Consider the following 14,005-nt stretch of genomic DNA (forward strand, 5'->3'; position numbering starts at 1 on the left):
GCAACAAGCGGCTTTCTCCCTGCCTTGCTGTTGAAAGGCCGTAACGTAATTCCTCTGACAGCAGCCCCCCCATCGGCGCCTCCGTAAGGGAAACATGACTAAATAGTCCAAGAGCGTATGGATGAGAATGAATCCACACTCTTAACCTCCTCCAATAGACGGGCTGATTACAGCCGAGTGCTCTCTGGGGCAATGATCCACGTAGTGTAACCGTGCTGTGGAGACTTTCACCTGCACATTCCACAGGTGACTTTGTGGAATTTGAAATGGTAAAGGCTTTGGTAAGCAGGTGATGTTGTTTTATGAAATTGTGTTTTGAAATGTCAAAAGGACTAATGTGACGGTTGGTTGGAAGAATCAAAACCATTTAATCTGGGCTGTAAGAGAAAGCATAAGCACTGTGGCAATGGTGGCGCGTAGAGTGACGGTTGGTGGTTCGAATCCCGTCCACCCCATGTGCCATGTGCCAAGTTTCCCAGAGCAAGACACCCAACCCCTAATTGCTCCCCAGGCAAAATGTAATGCATGGGTTATAATGCAATGTAAGTCGCTTTGGATAAAAGCGTCAGCTAAATGACATGTAGTGAAGTAGTAACTGTGCTTCGGAGGAAATGCATCACTACAGACATTTAACAAGAAAGGGGTTGTTTCTTCAATTTCTTCACTAATTACTCTGTGAAATTGACAAATTTGCATGATCAGTGAGTAGTACTTTTAGCCAAATCATTTTACAGCCAAACAATCTATTTTATAAATACTTAGTGGTTCAGTTAAACTGTTAAAATGGAGATATAATTTGACAACTGATTGTTTTGTTTTCCATCACACATCCTTCCATTTAGATGACTGCCCTAAAACAGAGAATAAAATACAGTACTTATTTAGTTAGTTATTTCCAGTGTGCTGTGATCTGACTGCTCATGCTTCTTGTTTCCAGTCGTGTTTGGGGCCGTCGACATGCTGTAACAATACTGAGGTCCGGACCCGTTTGTTTTGGATTCTCTCTGGTCTGCACACTGAAGAAATCATGGTCCTTTAATCAATTTTTTTTTTTTTTTTTTGTGAATATAAACTCCCTCCATGTAAGACGTAAGGAATTAATACTTAAATCCATGCCCTTATTTGTTGACTGCAGCACTGGTAATGTGTCAGTGCATCAAACACATTGTTTAGGCAAAGAAACCTTTGTTCAACTTGTGGACATTTGTATATGTCGAATTGTAAAAATGTCAAGCTGGATTTGGGGGAAATGTCTGTGGAATTGATGCCTGGACGGCCTTGAATTAAAACGTGGACTTTTCTTTTAAATTTTGCATTTAACATCTAATATCATAGCTTCAACAAAGCAAGCTGAATTGGAACAAAGGTGTATGTGATCGTTGCAGACAACATTGGAAAGGATCAATCAAATAACCTTTTAGGGTCACTTGTTGGAAAATAAAAGGGGAAAAACAACTTTAGAAAAAGTTTGTGGCACTCGTCTCCAGAAAGGATCACAGGACGCAGACCTGCTGTGCATTAGCAGTCACTGCGTAACACTCCACGCCTATTCGGCTTGAAGAATAACAAACACACCTGCTTATTGTCTGCGGTAGCTGCCAGCTGTGGGCCCCTCACACACACCTCTGTATTCCTGCCCAGCAGCGGGCCTTTGATCAGGTAATTGCCCCTCCGGCCCCCGGAGTTTGCATCCACCATATGTCGCTATGGCGACCACCTCTCCAGCATCTATCCGTGCGCCCCCTTCACAACCTTTTTAAGATGGACTGCTACGTTATGAGTCCGTGAGTGATGGAGGAAAAGGGCAAATAAATTACGCAACAAGAAGTACCTCAACCACGTCAACAGCAACCTTTTCATGTCATGTTTGGTATAGGGAGTGTTTTTTATTTCTTCTATTCAACTGGCTGTCTGTCATCCCACCCAGCAGACCACCACCATTAGAATGATAAATCTCTTTTATTTTAATACTGTCATATGTGTTTTCTTTGTTTCACATCATATCAGCCCGGAGACACACGTGCATGATATGAGAGGATCAGAGTGTGCAGGTGGAGCCCAGTAGAAACACTTTGGGGGCTCAGGATGCTGTTTGAAGGTGCAGACGTTTTGAAGAGAGGGAGAAAAAAAATTTTTTTGCAGGGGATGCGATCGTGGGAAGACTTTAACACAAAAACAAATATTCCATTGGGATTAATTCAAAAATACCACATACTTGTTTTTGTTTCCTTCAAGCAGGGTTTGAGAAATCCTGCACGCTGTCCGACAGGGCATGGAAGTTGTACATTGAAATATTTTCCAATTAAAATAATTTTCTAAGAAATGGCAATTTTCCTTGACATATATCTTTTAATGATACCTTTGTGTGGGTTTAAACAATGCCTACATACCAGGCTTTGACTTTGTTACTAACCCACTGTTACATTTGGTTGATTATTTAGACAGAGAAAAATAAAATCTTGGAGCAACACAGTCGCATACTCCAACTGACAGCTTCCATTTGAAAAAAGGTGTCACATTGTGTGCCAGACGTTCAATGCCGTAATTGCAATGTTCTGTAAAATCCTGTATCACACAGGGAGAATAATGGCCTGACGGTTGAGGAAAAGTACAAAAGCATATTTTTTCAAATCTCAGCACTGAAAATGCATCTACTCCCTTCTTCTTTTTCCCAATTGCCTCATATAATATTAAGTGTTTGGACATGCAGAGTGAAATATAATGAATTTGGAGGTGCACTGCAACTTTTTGGTCATCATTATCTATAAATCTATTCATATTTTAAAAAAATATTTTGTCTATGAAATGTAAGAAAATAATTATAACATCATCATCAGACTTTCGAAGAGCCCAGGGTGGCGTTAACATCTCTCCTGGTGTCTGACCAGCAGTCCTAAATCCCAAACTGATATTAAACAGAGAAGACATTTTATCTTGAATAACAAATTGATTATCAAAATTGTCATTTGTTGCTTTCTGCTGGTTGAGTACAAGTCAGCCGCAGGAACTTTGCTCTATAGATTAATTTATTCCCCCTCAATGTATCACTGGTTTTGGAAAATTATTAATTTGGATCATTTTTTAACCATAAATCTGTTAGTGTTTGAAATCATGACTCCTGAAAATGTATATAAAAGGTTTCTTTATTGAACTTTACAGAACAGGATGAGCAACATGGAGCTTTCAATCAGACATCACAGCGTTATCTATGCAAATAGGCTACGGACATCTTCTGGGAGCATTTCAGCACTGATAAAAATGGTGACGATCAACAGTAATGGTTGTGAGCCCTCTTCTCTGTTTTTATCATAATTCAATTTTCAAAACTATCTCTTTTATAAGCTCTTGGTTGATTAGGGCTGCTGCTCTTTTCAAATGAACGTCCGTCATGGTCTGCAGAAATGACACTTGATTATTTTCTTGAAAGCGCTCTGAAAGTCTTTGTTGAAGTACGCGTATATGATCGGGTTCAGTAAGGAGTTGGAGTAGCCGAGCCAGTTAATTACATCCTCCAGCCAGCGGGGCATGTAGCACGACTCCTGGCAAAAAGGCATCACCAGAGCCACGATGAAGAAGGGCAGCCAGCAGAGGATGAAGGTGCCCATGATGATCCCCAGAGTCTTCACCGTTTTGCGCTCACGGGCCATGGCGATCTTCCTCTTCGCCTCGGTCGCCTTTTCGTGCCTGCTCTCGAACAAAGGCACGCAGCTCGGGGTGTTGGGCAGCGGCAGGTTGCCTTTAAAGTTGCTGTGAACTTCAATTATCTCCAGAGACTCGCCGTCCTCCGCGTGTTTCACCGCGCCGTTGACGCTCGGCAGCGGCCGGGGCTCAACGCTCCTCTTCCAGCTTTTGCCCTGCGCGTCACCGGGAGTCTTCTTGTGGAACATGGCGGGAGAAAGCGCCAAGCAGGAGTCGGATACTTTCTTTTTCTCTGTTTTACGCACTGTCCTCCTGATCCGAAACCTGGCAGCTTTGAAAATGCGCCCATATAACACAAGCATAAGCGTCAGCGGGATGTAAAAAGCCCCAAAGGTGGCGTATATTGTGTACCATGGGTCTTGCCTGATCTTGCACTGCTTGGGGTTTGCCCTGTCCTCTGCCATGCTGCCGGGCTGGGAGCGCATGATCAGCATTGGCGGCACTGAGATGGAGAAACCCACGAGCCAGGTGACACTGATGAGGACTGCGGCTCTCCGCGGTGTCCTCTTCTTCATGTACTCTATGGGCTCTGTTATGGCCCAGTATCTGTCCAGAGCGATGGCGCACAGGTGCAGGATGGACGACGTGCAGCACAACACGTCCAGGGAGATGAAGATATCGCAGGGAATCTGCCCGAGAGTCCACCGGTTCAACACCTGGTAAAGCGCCGCCATGGGCAGCACCAGCACCGACACCATCAGGTCGGTGACAGCCAGAGAGCCAATCAAGTAGTTGGCCACGTTCTGGAGAGACCGTTCCAGGGCGATGGCCGCGACGACGCACGCGTTCCCAAATATTGCGCACAGAATGAGCGCGCCAAGCAGGAACGACGTGACCACTTGGTAACTCAGCTTCACTTCCTCGTCTTCGGGTTTGGGCGTTTTGTTGGAAGAGTTTTCAAACTGAGACCACGATGTCGTGTTGTTTGTGCCCTCCATTTTCGGTGAACTCGAGGTGTTTGGAGAGCTTCTGTTACTTGATGGAGAGCCTAGTGCGCATCTCACCGTCCCAACTCGAAGAGCACATGGTGGACTGTTGGACTGCCTGGTGCAGCAGAGAGAGTCTGAACTGTGAGTCTCGGCTGCTGACAGAGAATGATGCAGTGTATTTATACCAGTGATGGAAAATGCGTCATTTGTCTGCAAGGATGTAACGGAGTGGGCTGTTGGTGTCTGTTTAGTCAGCAGCTGAGGCATGATGTGGCAATGATTGACAAACATGAAAGCAGTTCATATTTACTATAATGTTTATTTTTGTATTCATCCATTTATTTAAACAACTATTTTTCTCTTGTGACTGCAAGTGAAATCAACGTGCCGATTTTTAAAGAAAAACGAATCTCGTTGAAACATGGATTTTGCCATTTCGGTGAGGGAGAAGCTTCCCTTTATGTCAGATGAAGATGGTTTGAGTCTTGCTTTGTTGACGATAGTGCGAATCTAGATTCCATTAAAAAATAATAATTGAAGAGAGAATATATAATGCATGTTAACGTATTGTAAACACACTAATATTAAATACCAACAACAACAGCAACTGTATCTTATTTTTCGTCCCCTTTTTTGATTTACCTAAGAAATGATATGAAGTTTAACTTCATATTATTTCTTAGGTAAAAGGTGTACTTGCTTGTCATGTAAATCAAATTTTTTGCAGTGGGTAAAACCACAAAAACAATGAAAATAGCACAGCAATAAAATAGCACATTCATTTGAGTATCGAAAGGATTTGTAGATTTTTTAATTTTAAAACGAAATAGTTGTTATTAGTTTTGGGTTATATTTTTTTACATTTACATTTTTTCTGCATATATGTGAATAAAAGAAGCGTTATTGTCGTCTATATTCAGCACCATGGTCAGCATTCTGGGACCGACAGGTTTGACACTGCCATCTGGCGTTGGTCAACTCTCATAACAGTTACCAAAGGGTGCCCCAATCATTCGTAATTTTCACTGTCACTAACAGTATCAAAAAAATGTGTACTTTCTTTGAGTAAAACTATTATATTCATTATCAGCTATTTTCTCCTGTCACTGGCTGGTGCATTTATACGTTGTGTGTGTGTGTGTGTATATAATGTATTCAGTCTAAAATGTATAAATAAATAAAGTACTGTGGGCTGTATGGTGGAAGGCAAACATTTAAGAATTGCTGGTTGATGTTGAACCACTCACGTACTAGGACACTACGGTGAAAGCTGACATTGTCCCAAACCACAACATAATACAGGACGCACTGCCTGCTGATGATCCTGCTGCTCACGTTCAAACAAAACATCCCGAAGACCACCCAGAAATGTGAGAAGGTGGTCAGTGTTATATGGCCCCAGGGTTGCATGATGGTGGAGAACCCCCCCCCCCCCCCCCCCCCATTGCTTATGCCTGCACATAGGGTGACATTGCCACCACGCTGGCCAGGGACTTCCACAATGGCACGCTGGCCAAATATGTTCCGGCCTCTCCTTCTCCTCTTCGCCAGATTGAACCCTGCTTCATCTACAAAAATGTATTCATGGGGCCTTTCCATGGAATCCATTTCAAATCATCAGTGCTGAAAGTGTAGGCTAAACTTACTTGCACATACTGATTTCGTAGATCTTTAACCCTTTCTGGATGGCGCTCAAAGGGTACTCTGTACACCTGCTTCATGCGTACCCTGTTGCGATGGAGGACACGGGCAATGGTAGAAAGGCTGACACGTTGACATGTTGATTCGTTCAAAGTTTACATTGTCTTCTACAACTCTTTGCTGTATTGCACGCAGTTGGATGGCATTGTTTTGACAAACCATATCAACAATGAGAACCTCTTGCTGTTGGGTGAACAAAGGAGTCCTTTCACCCTCATTTGGTAGTCTTGCAATTCTTCAAAAGGGAAAATGCTCTTACAAATATATACATACAGTAACAAGGAAATGACATATATTGTAAATCTTTTTTTTCTTTTCTCCCCAGTCCCTTCTCTAGTCAAAAACTGATGTACTGTATCAAATGTATACAGTAAACTTCTAGTCGCTCAAATTAGAAAAACAACACATTTAGCTGTTCTCTTCCCTGAATGTCCTGATAATGGTGGCCACAGAGAATCTGCTCAAATTGGGTTGTACTCTTTGTCCTGCTTCCCTCATTGTCATTCCATGAACAAGAACATGGTCACAGTTGCCCAAATTTGATCTGAAATGACTATTCTTTGTCTTGCTCTTCGTTGTCCTTGTACTCCTCCTCTTTGCCCACCACCTCTTACACAAACTCTTCCTCTTCCTCCTCTGCCTCTCACATTGTGTCCATCCATTGTTGTTATCAACATTCAACGTACCTGGGCTGGCTTATATTCTAGACAACTGATTTGATGACAGCTGTGTTGTAGTTGTGTTTAACTTTTGCCACATGTATATACCATTTTGCAACACAGTGCAAAATATGGTTTAGTGAGTGAGAATGTGTTTAGAGTTTTGCAAAAAGAGTGGATGAGATTTGCAAACAGTGTCTCAAACACCTGAACTTGTTAAAGGTTTTTGCCTACAGAGTGACTGATTCGACAAATGGGTTTAGGCCACTGGGCATTGGGTCCAGAGAATGGGGTTTAGTGTTTTAGCAATTGTGAAATACTCTTTTCTTCTCCTGTCACTCGTGCAATGATTACAAAGTAACCCTTTAGATGGCGCCTCATTTTTGGTCTATTAGACTTTCCGTAGATTCCCACTTCGCATGACGTCACAGCCCCGCTCTGGAGCGGAAAGGCTGCTTAACTTTCTTGTTTTCAGAGCGACGGGTTTCTTCGTGTCAGCGAGTGTTAAAGTCCTCACAGCTGTCAGGTAGACGAGCACGTACGAAGAAAACATTCACACACTGAGGGGCATTATCGTGAGAATGCTATATTTCCTACCACGCCACAAGATAGTATGTTGACTCCTGTTGTGCTAACTTAGCAATACATTGTTGTTGTTGCCACCGAGCCTGTTAGCTATTGATGTGCATTAGAAAACTATGAAGGTTACTTTTGTAGTTTTCTTTAGGAGACCGGACATGTCTTTCGACCTGCTGCAGAATCAAGATCTGAACTCTGACACACATTTATTTTTAGCTTGCGTAACATTGAAGTTGCACACATTTAGGCTTCTTTTGCGCCCTTCTGGTTTGGGGCTGTTAAGAGTCCATTAACGTTAGTTCTCATTTCTCCAGCACACGATCATCACCGTTTTCTTCCTTTTCGTCTCGACTGAGAGAGAGAGAGAGAGAGAGCCATGCTGCGCTGCAGGAGGTGTCGCAGAAGCATCTTGGACTCCACTTGTTTGTCAAAGGTTGGTGGAAGTCTGATGTTTTCAGCAATTTGCTTCTCTTTGAGGAATTCTGCTTGTAATAATGTAATGTAATGCTTTTCATTTCATTTCATGCTGAAAGGAACAGTTGATTAATCAGTCACCGGGGAACTCAAGCCCAATCATTTTGACAGTTATTTTAACAAGTTTTACAAGCCAGAATGTCAAACTTTTAGTGTTTAAGTTTCTCAAATGTAAGGATTGTTTTTCTCAGTTTTTATTTATTTGAAAATTGAATAGTCCATCTGAATACGGATGGATATCTTTTGTTGTCATCTCCCGTTTAGCAGACTGATTGTTGTTCAGTAACTCTCCTTATAACTGAGAGCGTTGATGGAATTCAGTCGTAATCATCAGTCTCTAAAGTTGCTGTGGGACATCGGGGTTGGGAAAACCCGAAAAGGTAACAGCGTGTGATTCAGTCATGAAAAAAAGAAAAGATGTCCTATCAGTGTCAGTGAAACCGAGTCTGATGTTGGCTGTTGTTGCTGATTGTGTGTTCTTAATGTGTCAGCAGGTTGAGGCCACAGATGGAAGCTCATCAGCTGTTTGCAGCATTTGGCACGTAAATATCGACACACTGCCAGAGTGGATACTGACGTCAGTTCACACGGTAAGTGTCACAGCGCAGACGTGCACCCACTGCACCCAGTCGTTAGGCCCTGAGTGATCGCGCTCACTTCCAAAAGGGGAAGAGAATGGTAAGAAAATGTTTTCTCATGGTACACTTTACATCTTAAACGCTGTTCATTTAAATATATTTTGTCATCTGCTTATTTTCTAATTATTCTGCATGAATTGGACAATTTTTTACTGTTGGTGCAAGTAGTGTTCTTGTGAATGGATTCCAAATCAAAAAAAAATAATATTCCTCAAGTGTAAATCTTGAGCTTCAATCTAAATATGTTTAGTTCATAAAATGAAACTGAATTTACAGTTGCTGCAATAGTCAAGAAATGTAATTGTTCAACTGTTAATTGTTGGCTTTTTTTAATGGGAGGATTTGCTGCTTTCATATATTGCAAAGTGTTGGGCAATTTGGCCGACAAAACATGCAAATTGAACATGTCCCCTTGTGCGTTTTTATTCCATCTAACAAAAGAATCAGCAGTTAAATTGAGGAAAATAATTGTCTTTTTTTTATTTTAACAATTTCCTTCACACGATTGGAAGATGGTGATTTCTGAATGTGTTTTCTGTCTAGGCTCAGTGGACAATTGGAAAACTGAACTGCCAAAACTGCGCAGGTCGTTTGGGAGGCTTCAACTTTGTCAGCCGCAGTTCATGTCCGTGCGGCCTGGACGCCACTGTCCACCTCAACAAAAGCCGCGTGGATCACGACCACAAACGCCACGTCCTCATCGTCCGTCCGAGGAGGACGAGGCCTGAGAAGGAGCGGGCCGGTCCGCTGGCGGACGTCTCGAGAACCGAACTGAACAGTTTACGGCTCATGTCCCACATGAGTTCTGTTGAGGCCTCTAACCCACTGCCGGACACCACCCGGTCCTCTTTTAGTCCTTCGTACTGCATCTCTCACAGGAGTCGGTGCAGCGGGGACGAGGATTCTGCCGTCAGGCCCTCGTGTTTTTGCCCCGGGGGCCTGACGATCCGGTCTGCGGCAGAGAGGGCAGGTAGAAGAGCCCATGGCTCTACGGAGTCACCCGTCCTGTGTCCCAGCAGCCAGCAGTTCGACAGGGACGGTGAAGCCCCGGTCGACGGCGCCCCCTGCCGTTCGTTTGTCTCTGGAAGGCCTTGGTCACCTCTGGATCGACAGCTGCTGCAAACTGCGGAGGACGTTGAGTCTTCTCCTGAGACGGCGGGGATCCACGAGGAGGTTTCTGTTTCAGACCTGTCCCACAGAGGGGGGTCCATCTCTGACAGCGGACAGGAGCCGGACGAGGAAGTGCTGGTGTGTTGCTGGCATTTTAAAGAAAATAAATCTGCTTTAGTTAGGATTAAAGATGTACAAAATGTTGATGTTAGCCATCTGTAGAGGCAACATGAACATTAAACAAAGTGCTTATTACTTACCTTTCCTTTTCTTAGTTGCTAATGGTAATTAATGTCCTTTGTGCATTGTTTTTTTCAGCTGTTGAGTCAGTGTCATGAATCAGGCCTCCTGATATGTGTGTGTTTGTTTGACCTCTCAGCTTGAAGGCTTCATGGCGTCCACAGCCTCAAGCAGACTGAGCAAAAGGGAGAAGAACCGTCTGAAGAGTCTTCGAAGGAAACAGAGGAGGAGGGAGCGATGGCTGCACAGCCAGCTGGAGCAGGTGAGAGAGCAGCAGCAACACTGTGGCACTATTCCAATCTCAATGAGTACTACTGAGCAAATGCAGGTAATCACAGCACAGAGAATGATAAAACAAAAAGAACCCTTGGGAGGTTTAGAATATTTTTGCAGTTCTTAGAAAGTTTCAGTGTTCCTCCGAAGCTGTAGAAAGGTAAGGAGGAAGCCGTTCTATGAGCATGCTTCGTGTCTTTTTAATTGCATTAACTGCCCCGTCCGAACAAGAATAGCTTCATTAGAATCCCTTGCAATTGAAAACAAAAGACAAACCACATACAAGTACAGACAAAGTTGTTGTTTTTATTATGGTTATCACTATTGTGTTGAATGGGACTTCAGGGATGATCTGATTTGGAATCACATTAAAAACTATTACGTATATTGAAGCTGTAAATTGAATTGTAAATCATGAATGAAAAACAACACGATGCTTAGAATTAGTCATTTCGGAGATGAAGGAGAGGGTGCAGTGATTTGATGCCAATGTAACCGTTTCTGTAGGATGACCATCAAGTGACGAGTTGTAGAAGATCTTTCAGAAGGAACATTAACGCTGTGTGCGTGTGTGCGCGTGCGCCTCCCTCCAGACCGAGAGTGTGAGCGCCCCACAGTCGGACAGTGAGGGCGTCACCTGCGCCGTCTGCCTCGAGGTGTACTTCAGCCCGTACAGCTGTCAGCCGTGCGGTCACGTCTTCTGCGAGCCGTGCCTCCGCACAATCGCCAAGAACCGGCCGACAAACACGCCGTGCCCTCTCTGCCGCACCCTCATCTCACACACCACCTTCCACAAAGGTAGGTTCTTCCTGTGCACCAAAACAAAGGACATGTGGGTGGGTGTGTTTTTAACCTCCTTCATATCTACCTTTGGATTGCTTGACAAAACAAGACGTCTCCTCGTGCTCTGAGAGGTAGAGATGGCTGACATTTTACAGACCAAATGATCAGGTGGTTCACACCCACGGCCCAAAAACCTGTGGGGAACTGAATTGCTTCTTAGGGTAGCTGTAAATGTGAATACTCGACTGGACAGACTGCCCCCCCCAGTGCCTGGTAATCAGTCAGGGATGATGGGCGGTGCAGTAATGAGGTGTAATGGCCTTTTGTAATACGGTACATACTGTTCTCTTTCCTCTTCAGAGCTCAACCAAACCGCAGAGACCTTCTTCCCGAAAGTGTACGCCGCCCGCAGGCGGAACTTCCAGAATGCTTCGTGTGCAAAATGGTCTCTGCCCAGCTCCCGCAAACGCTTCCGTAGCTTCTGGGGTGAGAAAGAGTTTGTAAAAGTTGTGTCACTGTTTTTTCGGGTTTTTTTTAATGTATATAAGTATAATTCATCCTTTTGACTGGGACATTCAACTGGGTGTACTAGCGGAAACCAGTTTGACTTAATGCAAGCCTTCATCAGCAACCTGTGCCAACAACACTGCATTATTATAACATAACATCTGTATTATATACATAACATCTAGTTAGTTTGTTAACACACTGTTAGTTTTTGACCTCACCCCTTCTTGTTAAACTGACGGATTCCCAGTCAAATGCCCCTGACCGTATTTTTTACCCTTTCCACATGTGGTGCCATGACCTTGTTACTTCATTAAAGCAGAGGTCTTATTGCTTTCCTGCTACAATTTAGGGGCAATAATGAATGTTATCTTTTCTCTTTAAGAAGAGAATCCTACAAACGGAAAAAACAGACCATAAAACAGCAGCGATAAAAAAATCCAGTGAGATGAACATTATTACAAGTAACTTTGTACCAGTAACAATTGTACTTGGTATAGAACAGGTTGTACACATGTCTTATATGTACATATTTAAAAGACCTGCTCAATGGAAAACCTCTATTGAGTATTTTAGCTTCACAATCCATGGCGATATGTATAATAATAAAATGAATAATTTAATACATTTTGTGATTCAAAATTGCAATCTGCAATAATTAGAATTTTAGAAACTCCTGATTTTTGACAATTGCTAAAGAAAACACAATAAATATTACACGTTTAATGGCCATATTAAAAAAATGGTTAACCAAAAACAAAAAAATGTATTCTTGGTTTAGGGATAATCAATAAAGTACTGAAATTGTTGCAAAAGATAATATTCCATTGCCCACTACAAATCAGTTCAGACTTAATAAAAGTAAAATAAGCTGGTCATGGTCTGTCCTCGTCTTCAGGGGAGCAGAGGCAGGCGGCGGGGGGACGCTGGCACTTTGTCCACGGAGGCTTCACGCTGGAAGCTCTGGACTTTGGGGACATGCGCAGCTGGCTCTTCTACATCGGCCTCGTCATCGTCTACATCCATTCAGTCAACTGGATCATGGCTTTGCTCTTCCTCTTTTGCCTCATCTACTACTACTTATTTTAAGATTAGGAGTACAGGTTTATCTTCTTTTTGTTCAATTTAAGTCAGCAGTTACTTTAGTGTTAAAAGTATCCAATAAGTATGATGGTGGTTTTGACCTGAATCTGGACATGAGACTTTGGCATGTTTAGAAAGGTTTACAATATGCTCAACTTAAAAAACTGATTTAAACGGAGTAGATCATTCTGCTTGTGTGATAAGTGCAATTTACACCGAGGTGTCCTGATCTACAGTCAATCTTCTCACTTTGGACATTAAAACATCACAAATGTGTGCTATTATTTAGTGAAACCTGTGGGTTGTGGTGTAACTATTTTGTAATGGTGGTAGCGAGGATCAGACAGACAAAAAGTCAGGATAGTTGCCTCATTTCATTTAACATTTTTGTTCAAAGAATGAATATTTTGGGGAAACATGCTTGCTCGCTGCCTTGAGAGCTTCAAGAAGAATGAAATTGAAGTTGATGGAAAAATCAAGTGACAAAGGAGCACTATTGCCATTTTCCAAATCCACACTTGTTACTTCAACATGGTCAACTCTAAACTACCAAATCCAAGAAAAGGAAAAATATAAGTCTGTATAAACTGTGCATCTTGCAAACGCCCAAGAGAATGATCCAAGTGGGTCATTTTTCATGGTTCACAACAACAATAAAGCTCATACGGGGAAAAATATAAATCTCTCATTCATTGTGCAGCTTCAGACGATATTTAATGTCTGGCTTCTGGCTAGAGGGACATATATTTTGTGTTAACAAATATTGATTATAGTCCAAGAAAACATGCATTACCAAATAATACAAGGAATTTAACTTGGCGGTTGGTGCATGGCATCAGACAGTAAGACTGATAAGACAACATAGTCCAAGAAAATAACATGTTAAATGTACAATTTGACTCTACATAAATAAAAAAGAGTATTAGGCTATGGGCTAGGAGGATAAAGAATAAGCAATATGCAAAGGATAGGAAGGAATCGAACTTAATGTAGGTCATGTTCCCCTTTAAAGGCTGTCTAACGCACTAAATGCCCTTCATCCTTCATCCTCTGCCCCTAAACAGTTAACGATCAGTCGGCCGGTGACGGCTTGTTTTGCTGTTGGCTCGTTCCGTGGATGCTCCTCACACGTGAGCGCGCGGCGGAAGACGGAGGAGCCTCCCTCTCGGCCTGAAGGTGACTCTCCTCTCGGCTGGGATGCACAGCGAGCTGCTGGGGGTCCGTCCGCCCCGCTACACGGCCCCGCTGCGGGAATAACCACGCACGCACACGCACGCACCCACCCACCCGAGGGTGGCTTTGAGAAATAACCAAACCCCGCGACTCTGCT

At 43.1% G+C, this 14,005-nt stretch overlaps 2 protein-coding genes across 6 annotated transcripts; one reads left to right on the forward strand and one right to left on the reverse strand.

Annotated features, from left to right (window-relative positions):
• Window positions 1–3,158: 3,158 nt before the first annotated feature.
• On the reverse strand, window positions 3,159–4,768 carry htr1ab (5-hydroxytryptamine (serotonin) receptor 1A b). Its single transcript, XM_037485034.2, has one exon. It carries the CDS (start codon window positions 4,635–4,637, stop codon window positions 3,387–3,389), a length of 1,251 nt encoding a protein of 416 aa, XP_037340931.1. The 5' UTR covers window positions 4,638–4,768; the 3' UTR covers window positions 3,159–3,386.
• Window positions 4,769–7,389: 2,621 nt separating this feature from the next.
• Window positions 7,390–13,656, forward strand: rnf180b (ring finger protein 180b). Of its 5 annotated transcripts, none has more exons than XM_062558788.1 (8): window positions 7,390–7,514; window positions 7,882–8,000; window positions 8,536–8,631; window positions 9,223–9,927; window positions 10,169–10,291; window positions 10,896–11,100; window positions 11,446–11,571; window positions 12,491–13,656. In XM_062558788.1, exons 2-8 carry the CDS (start codon window positions 7,944–7,946, stop codon window positions 12,679–12,681), a joined length of 1,503 nt encoding a protein of 500 aa, XP_062414772.1. In that variant the 5' UTR covers window positions 7,390–7,514; window positions 7,882–7,943; the 3' UTR covers window positions 12,682–13,656. The 5 variants fall into 5 exon arrangements, with proteins under 5 accessions (XP_062414772.1, XP_037340770.2, XP_037340768.2 ...); XM_037484873.2 differs by having other exon boundaries at window positions 7,391–7,514; window positions 8,533–8,631; XM_037484871.2 differs by having other exon boundaries at window positions 7,406–7,599; window positions 8,533–8,631.
• The last annotated feature ends 349 nt before the right edge of the window (window positions 13,657–14,005 follow it).

The sequence above is a fragment of the Pungitius pungitius genome, chromosome 18 (assembly GCF_949316345.1).
Source record: "Pungitius pungitius chromosome 18, fPunPun2.1, whole genome shotgun sequence".
Taxonomy (NCBI): domain Eukaryota; kingdom Metazoa; phylum Chordata; class Actinopteri; order Perciformes; family Gasterosteidae; genus Pungitius; species Pungitius pungitius.

Coding starts and splice junctions, on each gene's coding strand:
- htr1ab (XM_037485034.2), bottom strand. CDS start 4,637: ATGGAGGGCACAAACAACACGACATCGTGGTCTCAGTTTGAAAACTCT.
- rnf180b (XM_037484873.2), top strand. CDS start 7,944: ATGCTGCGCTGCAGGAGGTGTCGCAGAAGCATCTTGGACTCCACTTGT. Junction 8,632..9,222: donor TACTGACGTCAGTTCACACG/GTAAGTGTCACA, acceptor TTTTCTGTCTAG/GCTCAGTGGACAATTGGAAA. Junction 9,928..10,168: donor AGCCGGACGAGGAAGTGCTG/GTGTGTTGCTGG, acceptor TTGACCTCTCAG/CTTGAAGGCTTCATGGCGTC.